Source organism: Tenrec ecaudatus, chromosome 4 (genome assembly GCF_050624435.1).
Source record: "Tenrec ecaudatus isolate mTenEca1 chromosome 4, mTenEca1.hap1, whole genome shotgun sequence".
Classification (NCBI taxonomy): Eukaryota; Metazoa; Chordata; class Mammalia; order Afrosoricida; family Tenrecidae; genus Tenrec; species Tenrec ecaudatus.
This window is the reverse complement of record NC_134533.1, coordinates 69298256-69312983: the sequence shown is the minus strand read 5'-3', so window position 1 is coordinate 69312983 and position 14728 is coordinate 69298256. Positions and strand designations below refer to the sequence as shown.

General features: G+C 47.9%; 2 protein-coding genes across 3 annotated transcripts in view; one reads left to right on the top strand and one right to left on the bottom strand.

Moving 5' to 3' along the window:
* Positions 1-308: 308 nt before the first annotated feature.
* LRRC51 (leucine rich repeat containing 51) lies at positions 309-14583 on the bottom strand. 2 transcript variants are annotated; one of them, XM_075546209.1, is made up of 7 exons: positions 14491-14583; positions 9235-9340; positions 8338-8398; positions 7598-7735; positions 1869-2074; positions 916-1064; positions 309-640 (listed from the first exon to the last, which is right to left on the bottom strand). In XM_075546209.1, the coding sequence occupies exons 4-7, from the start codon at positions 7677-7679 to the stop codon at positions 499-501; spliced, it is 579 nt and encodes a 192-aa protein (XP_075402324.1). In that variant the 5' UTR covers positions 7680-7735; positions 8338-8398; positions 9235-9340; positions 14491-14583; the 3' UTR covers positions 309-498. The 2 variants fall into 2 exon arrangements, with proteins under 2 accessions (XP_075402324.1, XP_075402323.1); XM_075546208.1 differs by having other exon boundaries at positions 310-640; positions 8338-8410.
* Positions 12809-14728, top strand: part of NUMA1 (nuclear mitotic apparatus protein 1) — a 73315-nt gene continuing 71395 nt past the window's right edge. The window contains exon 1 of the mRNA XM_075546201.1: positions 12809-12833. The gene's annotated coding sequence lies outside the window, so the exon portion shown is untranslated. The remainder of the gene's footprint in view (positions 12834-14728) is intronic.

The following is a 14728-nucleotide window of genomic DNA, read 5'->3' as shown; positions in this document are numbered from 1 at the left end:
TCCTGATCTGGAGGCAGCAAACATGCTGTAAGCAGAAGAAACCTGTTTCTGGTATGTTTGCTCGCTTGTTTGTTTGTTTGTTTGTTTTAATCAAAGTGGAGTCCCAGAATAGAAAATACAGCAGTGGACCTCATCTGATCTGAAAAGCGCACACAGCCCAGCTTCCAGCCACCTGCCCTAGAGGCCTCCACATCGCCCTGGAACCATACTACTCTCTCACTAGTTGGGGAACTACTGGTCGCTCTGACCCCAGAATAGCTGAGCCGAGGAGTTCAAAGCGGCAAAGAGAGGGTAGTTAAGTTTCCTAAGGCCTTATAGCAAATCCAAGTCTTCTGCATCCTTGTCTCTGAAGTAAGCCCAGGGCTGCTGCAGCAGCTGGCGTAGGGAGCTACCTCAACAAGGTACAAGTGGCTTTTCATCTGCTGAACAGGTCAAATTGTTTATTATCAAACCAAGCGGGCCAGCTTAAAGCTGCAGGACTGCCGGGATCCTGGGAACTCAGAGTGCATTGTGCTTGTTGCGGACCTTCTTGGGCTTGATGTTCATGCGTTTCCAGACTTCGGCTGTGGTGCGGTCTGCTTTGGTCACCCCACTGAAGTCAAACGTGGTGATACGGGGCAAGGTGCACAGCACGTAGTACCTGTGGGGAAGACTCAGGCTGGGGGCCAACCCCCCACTCCCCAACACTCCCTTCCCTGCCCACCAGCTGCTGCTGTTTCTCCTAAATATAAGGGAGGGAGGGAGGAATGTGAGTATAGGTTGGTGGAGGTAGAGCTTACCTTGACTGAGAGCAAGAAATGCTTAACGGTCTCTCATTCCCTCTGGTCCCCCCAATGTGGCAGAATGATCTTGGGGGTTCTTGTCTCCCTTCCTCTTTTCCATTGAGGAGTCCAACTCTTGGGCCAGAGCACTTACCTATACCCCTTCTCTTCCTCCATGGGATTCCCGTGGAGTGTCAGGCTTCTGAGCCTAGGGAGGAGAGCCAACTTATCTACCTCCCCAAGGCGATGGATGCTGTTGCCATGGAGATAGAGGACACTCAGGTTGAAGAAAGTTGTCAGAATCTGTCAGGGAAGGAAACGGAAAGACATAGTGGAAAGGGCCCTGAATCAGAACTCAAAAGGGAGGGAGGGTTTGGAGAACAACTCACCCATCACTGTCTCATAGCCATACTGGTGGCTCTTAACTGCCAATTACCTTTTAGCCAAATGTAATGGCTACAGGGACATCAGCTGAAAACAGCTGAAATGCAGGCCTGGCACAGACTCGCCAGGGGACAGGGCTAGTCTGTGCCTTTCCTTGGGCTTCCTCTGCCCCGTGGTCCCTTCACGGAAAACCTTTCCAGCTTTGATCTAAGACTCACAGCTGAGGGACAGAAATACAGAGCACCGTGAGAGGCACGTGCTTGAAACAGCTCCCAAATCATGCTCCAACTCCCTTTGTACCCTACAGGGATGCTGGATAAGAAGGGGCAATTTCTGTCATTTCCTAAAACCTGAATGTGATTCCATAAAAAGTACTGCACATTTACCACCTGTCTCCCTAAAACAGTAGGTGCTGAAGATGAGAACTACCAATTTACTTCAACCTCCTATCTGTCAACTGAAGTTTTAGGTCTCAGTGAATTCTCAAAAACCTTTGTGATGAAAACAAAAACCCCAGTGATCCTGGTTTATTACCTACTGCCTAAGGCTTTGGGAGGTGTCACCCAGCAAGAGGCAAACCCTTGAATTGGTCCTACATCTGTCAGACCCCACATCCATGAGCTTGGCACTGTATCACTATACCTGGTGCCTTTCCTTGGGGACACTCATTGACCAAGGTCATAGTAGTTGCACCCTGACTGGACTTGAGGGCTGTGAACTCACAGGATCGATGGAAGTCAGGTCATTGAAGGACAGGTCAATCCAGGCCAGGTTCTCTGGGTGCTCCAGCAGCTGTGAGGTCACCTGGCTGAAGTCTTTCAGGTCATTGAGGACATTGTTGTTCAGCCACAGGGACTGAGTCAGTGACTTCCCCGACTTAGATTGCCTCAGGGGTCGGAGCCCTGGCCTTGGCTCCTCACTCACCAGATCTGCGGGCACAGAGTGAGACGTGGGCACATCTTCGTGGGGATGGGATTGTGGGGAGGCGCAGAGCTGTAACTAGAAGGGCTGGTAGCCCATCGCGAAGGCTGGAGCTTTGTGTGACTAGCTGCGTTAGCTAAAGATTGTGTTCCTTAGCTAGTCATAGTAAGTTTGGATTGAGGACCTAAGGTTTCCCATCCCAAACTCCTGGTACTCGTAGCGATTGTATAGTACTGCTTGAGGTGATAAGAGTATGGAATCTCTAAGAGCTCCAAATAAAATGATTAAAAAAAATTTTTTTAATCTAGACTTATCTACTGCTAGAGCTTCTGAGAAAGAGCCCTGGTGGTGTGGTGCCTACACACAGGGCTGCTAACTCTGAGGCCAGCAGTTTGAAACCAGTTGCTCCAAGGGAGAAAGGTGGGGCTTTCCACTCCCATTAAGGGTTGCAGCCTCAGGAACTGCCAGGCAGTTCTGCCCTGCCTTCTGGACTTGCTAGGAGTCCAAGTCGGCTCTGTGGCAGTGAGTGTGGTTTTTTCTGAGAGCCTGTAACATTCACTGCAAAGTAAAACACTGGCACGATCCCGCTTTTCGTTCGTGTTGAGCCCCTGCGCCAGGCCAGATTCTGGATACATGGTGGTGCACAAGGTGATACTGTGCCAGGCCCCATATACAGAGTTTGAGCCCTGGATGAGCTCTCTTGGGCAAGGGGGGAGAGGTCATGGGACACGTGCTACGGGACTGACATGGGGGCTTCTCATGCAGCTGGAGCTCAGAGTACTAGGCAAAGAAGGGTAAAAGGTTGAGAGCAATATAAGCAAAGGCCTAGAGAACTTTGAGAGCACGATGTCCGTGTACCTACAGTGCACAAGGCAACCCTGGGGAATGGGAGGATTCGAGATTTCCTTTCAGAAAAATCAGTTTTGCCCTGAGGCCCTCTAGCTATAGTGCACTTCCACTGTGGCAACTCGGGTGGGTGAGACTGAGGACCGTGTGGGGTGTTTCATCCAGGAAAGAGGTGAAAGGGACCCGACAAGATGAGTGACGGGCCCCGGGAGCTGATTAAAAGTCATCTGCAGGACTTGGGTGGCTGGATGTCAGGTAGTAAGTATTCAGGGTGGTGCCAAGTGGTTTTTTTTTGGGTGGGGACTGCTGAGTTACAAAAGGAGAACACGATGGAGAAGGGTTTGGCCTTAGCTTTAGGGCACCTGAGGGTCCCATAGTAACACGCAGATGGAGAGGCCAAAGGGCCAGTTGTTTGTCTGAAACTTGGGAGACAGAATTATTAGCACAAAGTATGCAACTTAGCAAAGATGAGATTCTCTGGGAAGCAAGAAGAGTCAGGGAGGAAGAGGAATCCCTGAAAGAGAAAGAGCAGTCCAAGAAGGGACAGGAACAACCAGGAGAGGAGATTTGAAAATGCTCGAGGGGTAGATGGTATAGGAGAGTATGTTGTAGAAAGACAAGGGCTGGAAATAACTGGGTAACAAAAGAATCTGGTGATCATGCACACTCTGTCAATGGGGTGGCCAGAGCACCAGAACACAAGGCAGAACGTGCCCAAGGAGTAGGCAAGTGGTGGGGGGATGGATGCTAAAACCCATCTTTGTGACACAGCCTCTTCCCCCTAGCAAGTGAGGTCCTACAAGTCGAAATCGACTCGATGCCAGTGAGTTTTAAAATGAGGCTCTGAGAGGATGAACATTGTCCAAGCTCAGTCCATGGCAGTTAGAAACGTGACTCTTCCCCTCCCTGCCTCCTCCCCCACAATTACCGCTGCTCCCAAGCCTTTGATTTCTAGCCTGTAGTTGCCAAACCTTGCCAGCTTGTCTTCACCTGCCCCCAAGCTCTCCCTGGGCCCCTCTAAGGTTAACATCTTCTCCTTGGCAGTAGGTCAGGCAGCAGCCACCAGAGGGCTCTGCTTGAAAGCTGGAGCGAGCCGACTCGCTGTAGGGCCCAAAGTTCGAGGTGGTGGTCGAAGGCAGCTATTGTTCCCTGGAGCACAGCACCCCAGTTAATGAATAAATTACTCATCTTGCCCATGGTTTCCACACTCCTGAGAAACCCGAGATGAGTAGACGTTATGATCAAAATAGGCATACAGGAAACAAGTGCATATTATAGATGAGGACCCAATTTGATGAGGCAACAGCCTGGAGAATGCCACCAAGCCTGAGTTGACCCTAAGCTCAGGCGCCCCTGATGGAATGGAGTGTACCTAGAACTTGAGGCCACCTGGAGCTGCTGTTAGGGTCGGGTAGCCAGATGGCCACACCTTCCTACTCCCTGCCAAGGCTCCCAGGGCACTAAGGACTCTGGAAACAGCCCTGAGCAGCAAAGCCCCAAGGAATGTGCTCCTGTCTGCTGTGCCACTCTTCCAAAGGGCAGACGTCAGTCTGAGGGAGAAGAACTTCCTTGGATCACCGCTAGCCCTAGGCATGGGGCTAGTATGTGAGTGAACTCCCTTCACACCGTACTACTACGCTAAGTCAAAAGGCATTTCTGCCAAACCAGAAACCGTTATTAAATGAAAACATCAAAATGTGAAGCTACTGTTTCTCAATACATTCACTTCAGCATGTAGTGTTCCCATGTCTGAGCCGCCTCCGAACCACTGTGTGCTTTGTTTTGCACCACGTGCAGACGCAGCTTGGGCACCCCAGGGTTCCTCATCACATTCCTGTTCAATGTTCTTTGAGTTCGGGGGCACAGCAAAGTCTGAAGGGGCAAGAGAGGGCTGTCGGCTACTTGGCTTCCCAATGCAACTCCCTCCTGGAACAGCCTGGAAGAGTGGACAAGTGCACTGTGGGGGAGGACTTGCAGCACTTTTCATAGTCTTTTTCTCCCCCCCCCATAGTCTTTTTCTTACCAATTCTGTTTTCTGGGAACTTCAGAATAAACCCCATGATTTTTCTGTGCTTTCTGAGAAAATCTACCAAAATGACACCTCTAGAAGCCGAAACCCAGTCACCACCGCCTTTGAAGCTGAGCTCTCCGCCTGGAATTGAATTGGCTTAGCAGATCTCCTCAAAAGCCACGATTGTAATTGGGCTTTTTCCCCCCAAGGCACCTTAATGAGACAAGTGTGTCACTGAACTTGTCTGCAGCCATCCACTGATTGCAGAGGCATGTTTAGATAGGTTTTGTCTGGAATAAACCCATACAAGTATGAACTAGAGCCTTAGGAGCAATACTTTTTGACTCATCTGAAGACAAACCTGGGACTGTATTGGGGAGTGTGGATTACATGCTCTCTAAAGTTACTGCCCTTTTCTGATCCACCTATTGAATGGATCAGCAGATAGTTCCGAGTGTGCCAAATACCCCCACTCTGTCCAATCTCCTAACAGCAGCTTGAAACGAATGCTCTCAAAGCACAGAGGACTTGAGTGCGCTCTATGTGGGCCCGGATGTACTCTCACTCTAGTACCCAACAGACTTGTTTACTTCACTCACTGTCTTCATGAAGCAAGCTGTGCACATTGCACGCGTTCTACATATACAATGAACGTGGATATAGGTTTTATAATGAGTATTACCTTTACGTAATATATGTGCATTATTAAGTAGTAGGTGCTCAACTATGGGATGACGGGCAGAGCACCTGTGTAGCTCGTGATCTGTGCTGCATAGTGGTACCTTGTCTTATTCTGAAGAGTGCAGAGAACAGAACTACACCTCCCCCGTTGGGGCTGGGAATTCCCAGGGTAGGTAGACGCGACATACCCTGCCTTTCCTCTGTCCCCTTAGCTACCTTGGGCATAGCTACTATTGGAGCCCACGCCTGTATGACACACGAGCTGCATCAATCAGAAACAACGCTGCACACAAGACAAATCAAGGTAGTCAGGATTGCACTCGTGAGCGAAGAGTTACTGCTGTGCTGATGCCAACCCAAGAATACCCTAAAGCTAAGCAAAGGCTAATACATGCTAGTCACATGACAGCTTCTTGTGCTAAAAACCAGAATGACTCACTGCCATTGAGTTATTCTGACTCAGTGACCCTGTGGGCAGAGTAGCACTACCCCTGTGGGGTTCCTAGGCTCTAAGTCTTTAACAGGAACAGAAAGCCTCATCTTTTCCCTGCAGAGTGGCCAGTGGGTTTTAACTGACTGGTTAGCAGTCCAAAGTATAGCCCACTATGCCATCCAGTCTCTACTGACTCATAGTGACCCTTTATGTCAGAAAACTGCCCTGTGGGATTCTAAGACTGATTCTGTAGGAATAGAAAGCCTCATCTTCCTCTCAAGCAAAAGGTGGACACAAACTCTTTAGACCAAAGCCATTAATGGGTCCAGAATATGTGGATGTACAAGTCTTGTGTGAAGACAGGTACGCTGGTGTTTTTCTGAGAGACCAGGTAAGCAGATCCAGGTACCATACAAGCTCCCTGGGAAGAACTGGTGACTCCTTGAGAGAGATTTTGCTGACAGCCTCCTGTTAGCACCTCAAGCCGACCAGCTGCCCATTTCCAAAGCCACTGAAGGGTAAAATAAGAATGAGTTATGGTAGTGTGGGAGCCTGTAATAAATGGGTGATGCTGAAATAAATCTGAATATTAGAATAACTATAAGAAAAATTTCTCGGGGAGGAGACGAGAACGATGTAGCAACGATGAAACATGCAACTTTCCTCTAGTTCCTAAATGCTTCCTCCTCCCCCACTAGCATGATCCCAATTCTACCTTATAAATCTGGCTAGACCAGAGGATGTACACTGGTACAGACAGGAACTAGAAACACGGAATCCAGGATGGATGATCCCTTCAGGACCAGTGGTGTGAGTGGTGATACTGGGACGGTGGAGGGAGGGCGGGTTGGAAAGGGGGAACCAATGACAAGGATCTACATGTGACCTGCTCCCTGGGAGACAGACAACAGAAAAGTGGGTGAAGGGAGACATATCGGACAGGGCAAGATATGACAAAATAATTTATAAATTATCAAGGGTTCATGTGGGGGGGGAGCAGAGAGGGAGGGGTAAAAATGAGCTGATGCCAGGGGCTTAAGTGGAGAGCAAATGTTTTGGAATGATGAGGGCAATGAATGTACACATGTGGTTTACACAATTGAGGTATGTATGGATTGTGAAAAGAGTATGAGTCCCTAATAAAATGATTTTTTTTTAAAAGAAACATTTCAATAAATATTTAAACTATAACCATGGTTTAGAACTTGCCTAGTGTTCTCCAAGCAGACAGGATTCTGTCTGCTGGCTGGGGCTCCACAGCCCCAGATATTTTCTTCTCTCAAGGTGAAAACAGACTAAGAGCCTCCTGACTTTCTTGTGGTAACCTGGCTCCCATTAAAGATCATCCAGAATGCCCCCGAAGAAGAGTTCCAGGGGACTCCTTTCTAATTTCAGAAAAAGTTAGAGCCCTTCCCCTAGAACTCCCCTGCCCGCAACCCAGTCTACAAGCACAGGGGAGGCTCCCTTGAAGCTTTGAAATGTGGGACTGGGCTTCTCCCTGGAGACTAGCCCAGGCCTGCTGCTGCCGTGAGGGAGTGGAGTGGGGTGTTGTGGGCTGACCTGAAATGACATGGATGCTTTTGAAGGAGTAGTCCAGGGGGGGCTCCTGCGCCACAGTCTTCATGTTGTCCCGCTTGTTCATGTCTCATGCTCTCATTTGTCTTGTGCAAGCATGGGCCTTAGGAGTCCAGGTGGAGCCTGCGAAGACAAAGGAGGACTGCTATTCTAGATGGAAGGGCAGCCGGCCCGAGGCCCACCCACAGCTCTCTACCCTCCACTACTCCATGCCTGCTCGCCTGCATTTCCATTTGAAGACACCTATCCTGGTCCCTTCCACTTGTAATGTGCAGAGCATGTCCTGGTTCTCAGAGCCCCTTCCCATCGCTCAGCCCTCCTTTGATAAAACACTCCAAACTTCCAGAGGAAGAAACTCAAACCCAAGGAGTAAAGGCACTTGCCCAGAGGTAAGCCAGTGAGTCAGTTGTGAATGGCAAGCATGGCCTTCTGATGTCTAAACTGAGGCTCACTCTTCTAATCCATTGCAGTTACTACAGAGGCTGTCTAGGTACCTAACTTCTGGTGACATCAAACTAGGCTCTTTTATTACTTAACAAACCCCCTAAGGGCCTGCAATAGATGACAGCCCTTTGTGGTCAAAACCCAGCTGGGGATGTGCTGTCTAACCCCATCACCTTTCATACAAAGGCCCTACTTTTCGCCTCATCCTGAATGTAGTCAATTATACGTGTTTGTGTGTGTGTGAGAGAGAGATACTTAAAACCAATCTACTTCCCACTCACTGTCACTGAGGCCTGAAGTTTCACCATCAGGGATTCATTCCTTCCTGGGCAGGGATTGCTCCTGTTGAAATACCTCAAGAAAAAGGGTGAACAGGTTATCAGCCATTTCCAACTCATTAGCATATGCAAACCCTAGGACAGATTTGGCAGGAGACTAGTGAGAGTCAGAAGAACACGACACTCAACTGCAAAGAAGAGACGACTGAAAGCAAACTGTACCAAGGGGTTTTGTGTGTGACCTGGAAGATGTTAGCAGTGAATTACACTTAACCCAAAAGATCCAAACATGTACTCAACAGTGAATGCTATTATTTACATGACAACTGACAGCACATCTCAGTTTGGACTGGCTACAGAGCACGTGGCATTCTGTGATCTAGAGGGCTGCTAAACACAAAGCCCTCTTTAAACCCACCAGCTGGTCCGCAGGAGGAGAGGACACTGTCTACTCCTGTAAATGGCAATGGTCTCGAAAATTCCAAGGAGCGGTTCTACTCAGTTGGAATTGGCTCCATGTTGTTAGGTGTCATAGAGTCAGTTCCAACTCATTGTGACCCTCTGCCCAGCAGAATGATACTGCCCAGCCTGCACCATCCTCAAAATTGTGATTATGTTTGAGCCTATTGTTGAGGCCACGGTGTCAATCATCTTGTGGGGCGTCTTCCTCTTTTTCTCTGCCCCTCTCCTTTATTGAGCATGTCCTTCTCCAGGGACTGGTCTCTCAGGAACATGTCCCAAGAACGTGAGACACAGTCCTTCTTCCAAGGCGGATTTGACTCCGTAGCAGTGGCTTACAGTGTAAGTGCTCAGCAGCTATACATGGTGGACAGTGTGGACGTGGAAAATGTTACACGGAAGAAAGATTAGAAGCCAGATTCAAAGGAGAGAGAGCTGTACCTGGGGATTTAGGAAGCTAAGCCTGTCTTTAGCTGTGAAGCCCCTGGCAGCCAAAGCAAAAGGGAAACCGTGAGAAGTGTGGTTCTCATCACTTGCAATGGCCTCTCTGCAAAACAAAATCCAGGACCTTGTTAACTTGTAATTCATTTGTACATTAGTACAGTTCATCTAGCAATTTGTGCTGCTTTAGCTTATGCAAGGAAAGTTCTAACAAGTTCAACAGGATTGACGCCTTTGAGTAAGTGAGGTGGGTTTCTGTTTGGGTGAGAACACAAGCCAGGTTCCTCCATTGTATGAAAGAACTAGGTGGTCTTTGTGGTCTGCCCACCCGGAGATTTGACATCTAAAATATTCAGGTTTGACGATCCAAGACAACCAGGCCAGTCCCATCACTTCACAGATTCAGCTGCAAAGTGAATCAAACTGGCACTTTCCAAAACTAAGTTGAGAGAGCTCCTCTCTGAGAAAGTGGTTACAGTCTGTAAACCAGAGATTCTCAATCTCTCTAATGCCGTGGCCCTTTCATACAATTCCTCGTGTTGTGGTCACTCCCCCCCACCATAAAATTATTTTTGTTGCTACTTCATCACTGTAATTTTGCTACTGTTATGAATCGGGCGACCCCTGTGAAAGGGTCGTTTGACCCCCAAAGGGGTCGCCACCCACAGGTTGAGAACCGCTGCTCTGAACATCCAGCATGTCCTCTTTGTCATTCAACATAGAGCCTGGTTTACACGAGGCTCTCAGAAAATAGTTGTGGAATAAATGAAAGAGAAATTCTACCAAGTACACGGATTTGTTTTAGGAGCGATGATGTTAAGTTGTTCTTTATAACAATAGGCTCCAAGGATCCACTGTTTCAGTCCACACTTCATTCACAGTACGATACTCAGTTCAAGTCTACCAACATTTATTGCATGGCTGCTGCCCTGTGCTCTCCCAGAAAGAACGAAGTCAAGATCCAGATCATAACACCTTGTCTGTCGTAAGCACACAAAGATCTGTTGGGTTTCTACTGATTGTAGCAAGCTGGTCTGCATCCAGTTCCAAAAATGCAGCTGCCCATTTAATGAATACTCAGCTCTAGTGTACCCTCCTCTCTTCTGGATAAAAACGATCATTGTGTTCTGTGTTAGAGTGCGTGCATTCCAGATCCCTACTCCTGGTCTCCCGCTATGCCCTATAACTTTGTAGTTCCATGCCACTCTGAGGTTAGGCTCAGTCACCGTGTGACCTGCGTTGGCCAATGGCATGCGCAGCATGAAAACACAGAAGCTCAAGAGGAGGGAGGAGCGCAGTGCCTGCTGGAGGAGAAGGAGGGGCATGTGCCTGCGAGACAGGGACGAGAGCCAGTGAGCCCAGCTGAGGCCGTCCTGGACTAGCTGACAGCCAGCCTACCTCCCCAGTGAAGAGGAGAAGACTCACACAGCCTACAGCTGACTGCACACACGAGTGAGCCCTGCCAAGACCAGAAAAAGAGGAGCTTGCCTACTCAGAGACTTGGAAGCGATAATAAATGATTATTGTTTTAAGCAACTAAGTTTTAGGATGGTTTGTGCTACAGCAGTAGCTAACCTCATACATGCCTCCACTGGGCTCGACCCAAAATTTTACCACAATTTCCTCATCTGTCAGAGGGCAACAAGTTGCACCTTGAGAGCTGTTGTATGTGCTGTCGCAAGTGCTCACTAAGTAGAAGCAGATTATTTCTCTACTTATTTCTTTATAACTTACCTCTCAGTCGCTCCCTGTGAGCATGAGACCAGAGACTAAAGGTTGGATCTGTTTCTCTGTCCCCACAATTACCCAGCAGTGAACCCAGCAAAGAAAGGGTAAAACTCAGCAAGCAGAAAAACGAGGAAAGCAATGGCCCCTTTAAAGTGACACACGGTGGGTGGGCCCAGCTTTAAGGAGAATCAACAAATCCTAGCTCTTGCTCACTCATGGTAGTGTTTCTGGACTGGGTTCTCCACAGCCATCTCAGTACCAAGCTCCTCTGTTCACACCAGCTTGATGCATAATAAAAAAAGTGATCCAAACCTGCCTGCCTTGCTCTAGCATAGGAATTTTCCCTTTTGCAATTTGGAAATACCTGTCAACTTGAAAACAAAATTAACTTCAGGATAAATATGACTGCTGAATAAAGTTGAACAACAGAAAAAATTTATCAAGTAGAAATAGAGTCAGAATCTCTACCTTACTCTAAGAAAAATCAAGACTAACAGTTTGGGAATATAACCTCCTAGAGGCATTATAGTTTGTGTGTACTTTTATAGAAAGATGTACATAAAAAGCAGCTTCAAAAAGTTCATGAAAATGGAATGAAGCTAATGGAATTTTTGGAAGCCCCCTCATATGGTCCGTTCCTTTGCAAACCATTTTTTTCTCTTCAAATTGTTAGACACATTTACCCTTTTAGCTGCAGAGTATCCCATAGTGTCATATTTTAATTTTACTAGTTTTAGTTAACCAGTCTCGAATTGATGGACATGTGCTTTGTTTTTAGAAGTTACAAGCAATTAAAATGTGATGTGTTGATGGCCCATTCCTGCCCTCTCTTATTAGACAAAGCAGCAACATGACTGGACAAGATCCTTTAAAAATAACCCCCAGCCTGAGCTCTGATAGGAGATTCAGCATGCTGGCCTAGAGAGGACTCCTGTCGAAGGGCTCCAGGGAGAGGAAAGCCGCCAGGAAAACGCTGCCGCATTTATCTAATGTATTTGAGGTGGGTTTATTCTCAGGTATCGAAAGGTGGCCTATGGAGTCACTCTGGCTCCTACATTCCAACCAAATACAGCAGCTACTCTCGGTTAAGTTTCCTGATCCTGCTTCTGGGCTTCTGCTAGGAATAGGGTTTCTTCCGTCTGCTTTGATAATTCTTACACGAGGACTCAGGTGGCATCTTTTCTGAGGAGTCAGCCCTATCTCGTAATCTGGAAGTGAAGTCTCCTGTAGCACCCTTTGCTTAATGCCATGGTAGCACTCAGTAACACTATAATTACCTAGTGTTGTTGTTTGGTGCTGCCAAGTTAATTTTTGACCCATAGTGACCCCATATCCTAGAACTGCCCCATAGAATGTTCTAGGCTCTAATCCTTACGAGAGCTTTTGTTTTTTTCTCCCTTGGAACTGCAGGGTGGGTTTGAACAGGCAACCTTTTAGATAGCAGCCCAGCATGTACCCATTGCATCACCAGGGTTCCTTGTTTACTTACTGTCACAATAGATCCACAAGCGACCAGGCTCTTTCACAGCTGTGTCTCTACAGCACTAACAAGTAGACATTTAACAAACAAATACAAGATGGCAACAGTGAGAAGCCTTATCAAGGAGCCGAACACAGTATTGCTCTGATTGAGGGATCTGACCCAGTCTGAGCAGTGAGGGAAGACTTGCCTGTAGTAATGATGTACGAAAGCTGCAGGGTAAGTATACACTTACTCCATTGGGGGGAGGAAGTGAGCATACTAGGCTGATTCACACAAGTGCAAGGCCTCATGGTTACTTGGGAGTAACTGGAGGGGGCAGGGGCATGTGGTTTGATAGCAGGCAGATGAGGTAGGCAGGAACCAGGCTGAGATGTTTATGCTATAAGAGGTAAGAAGTTACAGAGTTTATTTTAAAATGGGGCTAGGGGAGGATTTGGGAGGGAAAGCAAAGTATCAGATTTGTATTTTTCAAAGATTATTCTGGTTGCAATATGCATGTATTTCTAGGAGGGAGGCAGTAAGGGTGTGGGTAAACAGATAAAGGTAGGACAAGAGAAAAAAATTACAGGATTTTATGATGAATGAGGAATGGAAAAGGCATTAAGACTAACTCCTGGGTTTTTGGTTTGCTTATGTGGTTCAGAGAGGTTAGAACATTAGAAGAGATTCAGGCTTGAAGTGTGTAGAGACTGTGTGTGTGTGTGTGTGTGTGTGTGTGTGTGTGTGTGTAGAGAGAGAGAGATTTTGAGTTTACTTTCTATGAAGTTGAGTTTGGATTGTCTGAGACATTCTGAAGGAGCTGTTGGAGAGGCAATTTGCTATACAGATGAGGGCTGGGCTGGAGAAAGATACTTTTGTATATCTACAAACAAGTGATAAATGGAGTTGTGGGTTTGGATGAAAGCACTCAATAAAGGAATATAGAGTGAAACAGGAAGCGAGCCAAGAAGCCAGCTTGAAGGAACTTTTAAGAAAGTGAGAGGTCTCATCACAGCCAGCCAGAAGCTAGCTAGCTAATCATGGGTTCTGTGTTAGCCAAGCTGTTTTGCTTCCAGTTCAGTTCAGTGGGGTTGATTCCCAGTGCTTGTTTCAGCTTTCTCTGGTACCTTTTCCCCATTGAAACTTCTAGAGAATGAGGTGAAACTCCTTTAGGCTTTAAGTATAAATAGGCCAATGCAGGTCATTCAGGTTCTTTCTCCAAGGGACAATTTAATCTCTTCCTTGGAACAAGTTCTTAAGCTACAGAGGCAGGATACTTGGACTAAAGACAGTTGGAAATTGGAGAACTTTAGGCCTCATGCACCTCTGTCAGACGTAGTATGGGGCCTCGGGCAAATTGTTGCCCCTCCCTAGCTTTTGTTTTTCAATTTCTGAAATGGGAGAAATCTCCCTGGCTTACAAAGTTGATATGCATATCAAAAGACACAGGATGTAAAAGACATGGGGAGCGCATCCGCTGAAGTCTTGGAAACGTATGCAGCTCTAACGTTAGAACAGCAAGCTGAGCAGGGAAGAGGGCGGGGGCTGGGTCACTGGGGGGCAGAGCCCTTAATGGAAACTGTGTGGAAGATTAAGGCTGACTCTCTGAAGAGGCTCCACAATGGATTCGGCCTGCCAGGAAGAGGAAGGGAGGTGGACAGTCAAACCCCATAAAGTCACATTCCAGAATGAATGATCATGGTTTACTGTTACCCATCTTTGAAAAGGGGCTTAGTTCCTCACACAAAAACCAGCCCCAGGTTTGAGGGCATTGTAGATCTCTCGAGGTGTGGTATGAATTTGAGACCTGTTAATTAAGGGGTCCCCAGCTTGAGAAGGTCGTAGCCGTGGCTGAAGCTCTGTGGGTGTATAACGCAGCGCCCTTCTCTAGCTCCGTGCGTGCTGAAAGTGTGATGTGTCCCCGTCACGGTGAAAAGGAGGGGGAAAGAGCTGGGGGTAGGAGGCTCAGGTGCCCAGTAGAAGGTTCCTGATTTATGTATATGGTGGCCCCACCGCTCCTCATGGAGGTCTAGAGTGTGGAGCGCTATACTTCCCGCCCGACTCACCCGCAGTCGCTGCCCCTCCAGCCACGGCGTCCCACTACGCCAGGGCGACTTAGCGCAACTCTATGGTAACTAACTACCTGGCCCCTAAGTCCCGGCCAGGGGACGTAAGCGCTGCCGCGATGGCTACCGGGACTAGTAGTTCTCCCTGGGACCCGTGGCGGGCGTGGTTCAAGACCCCGGAAGCTGTCGGGAAATGTAGTTGCCTTTGCCCTCAGATCCAGGCCGGAATCCGGAAGCA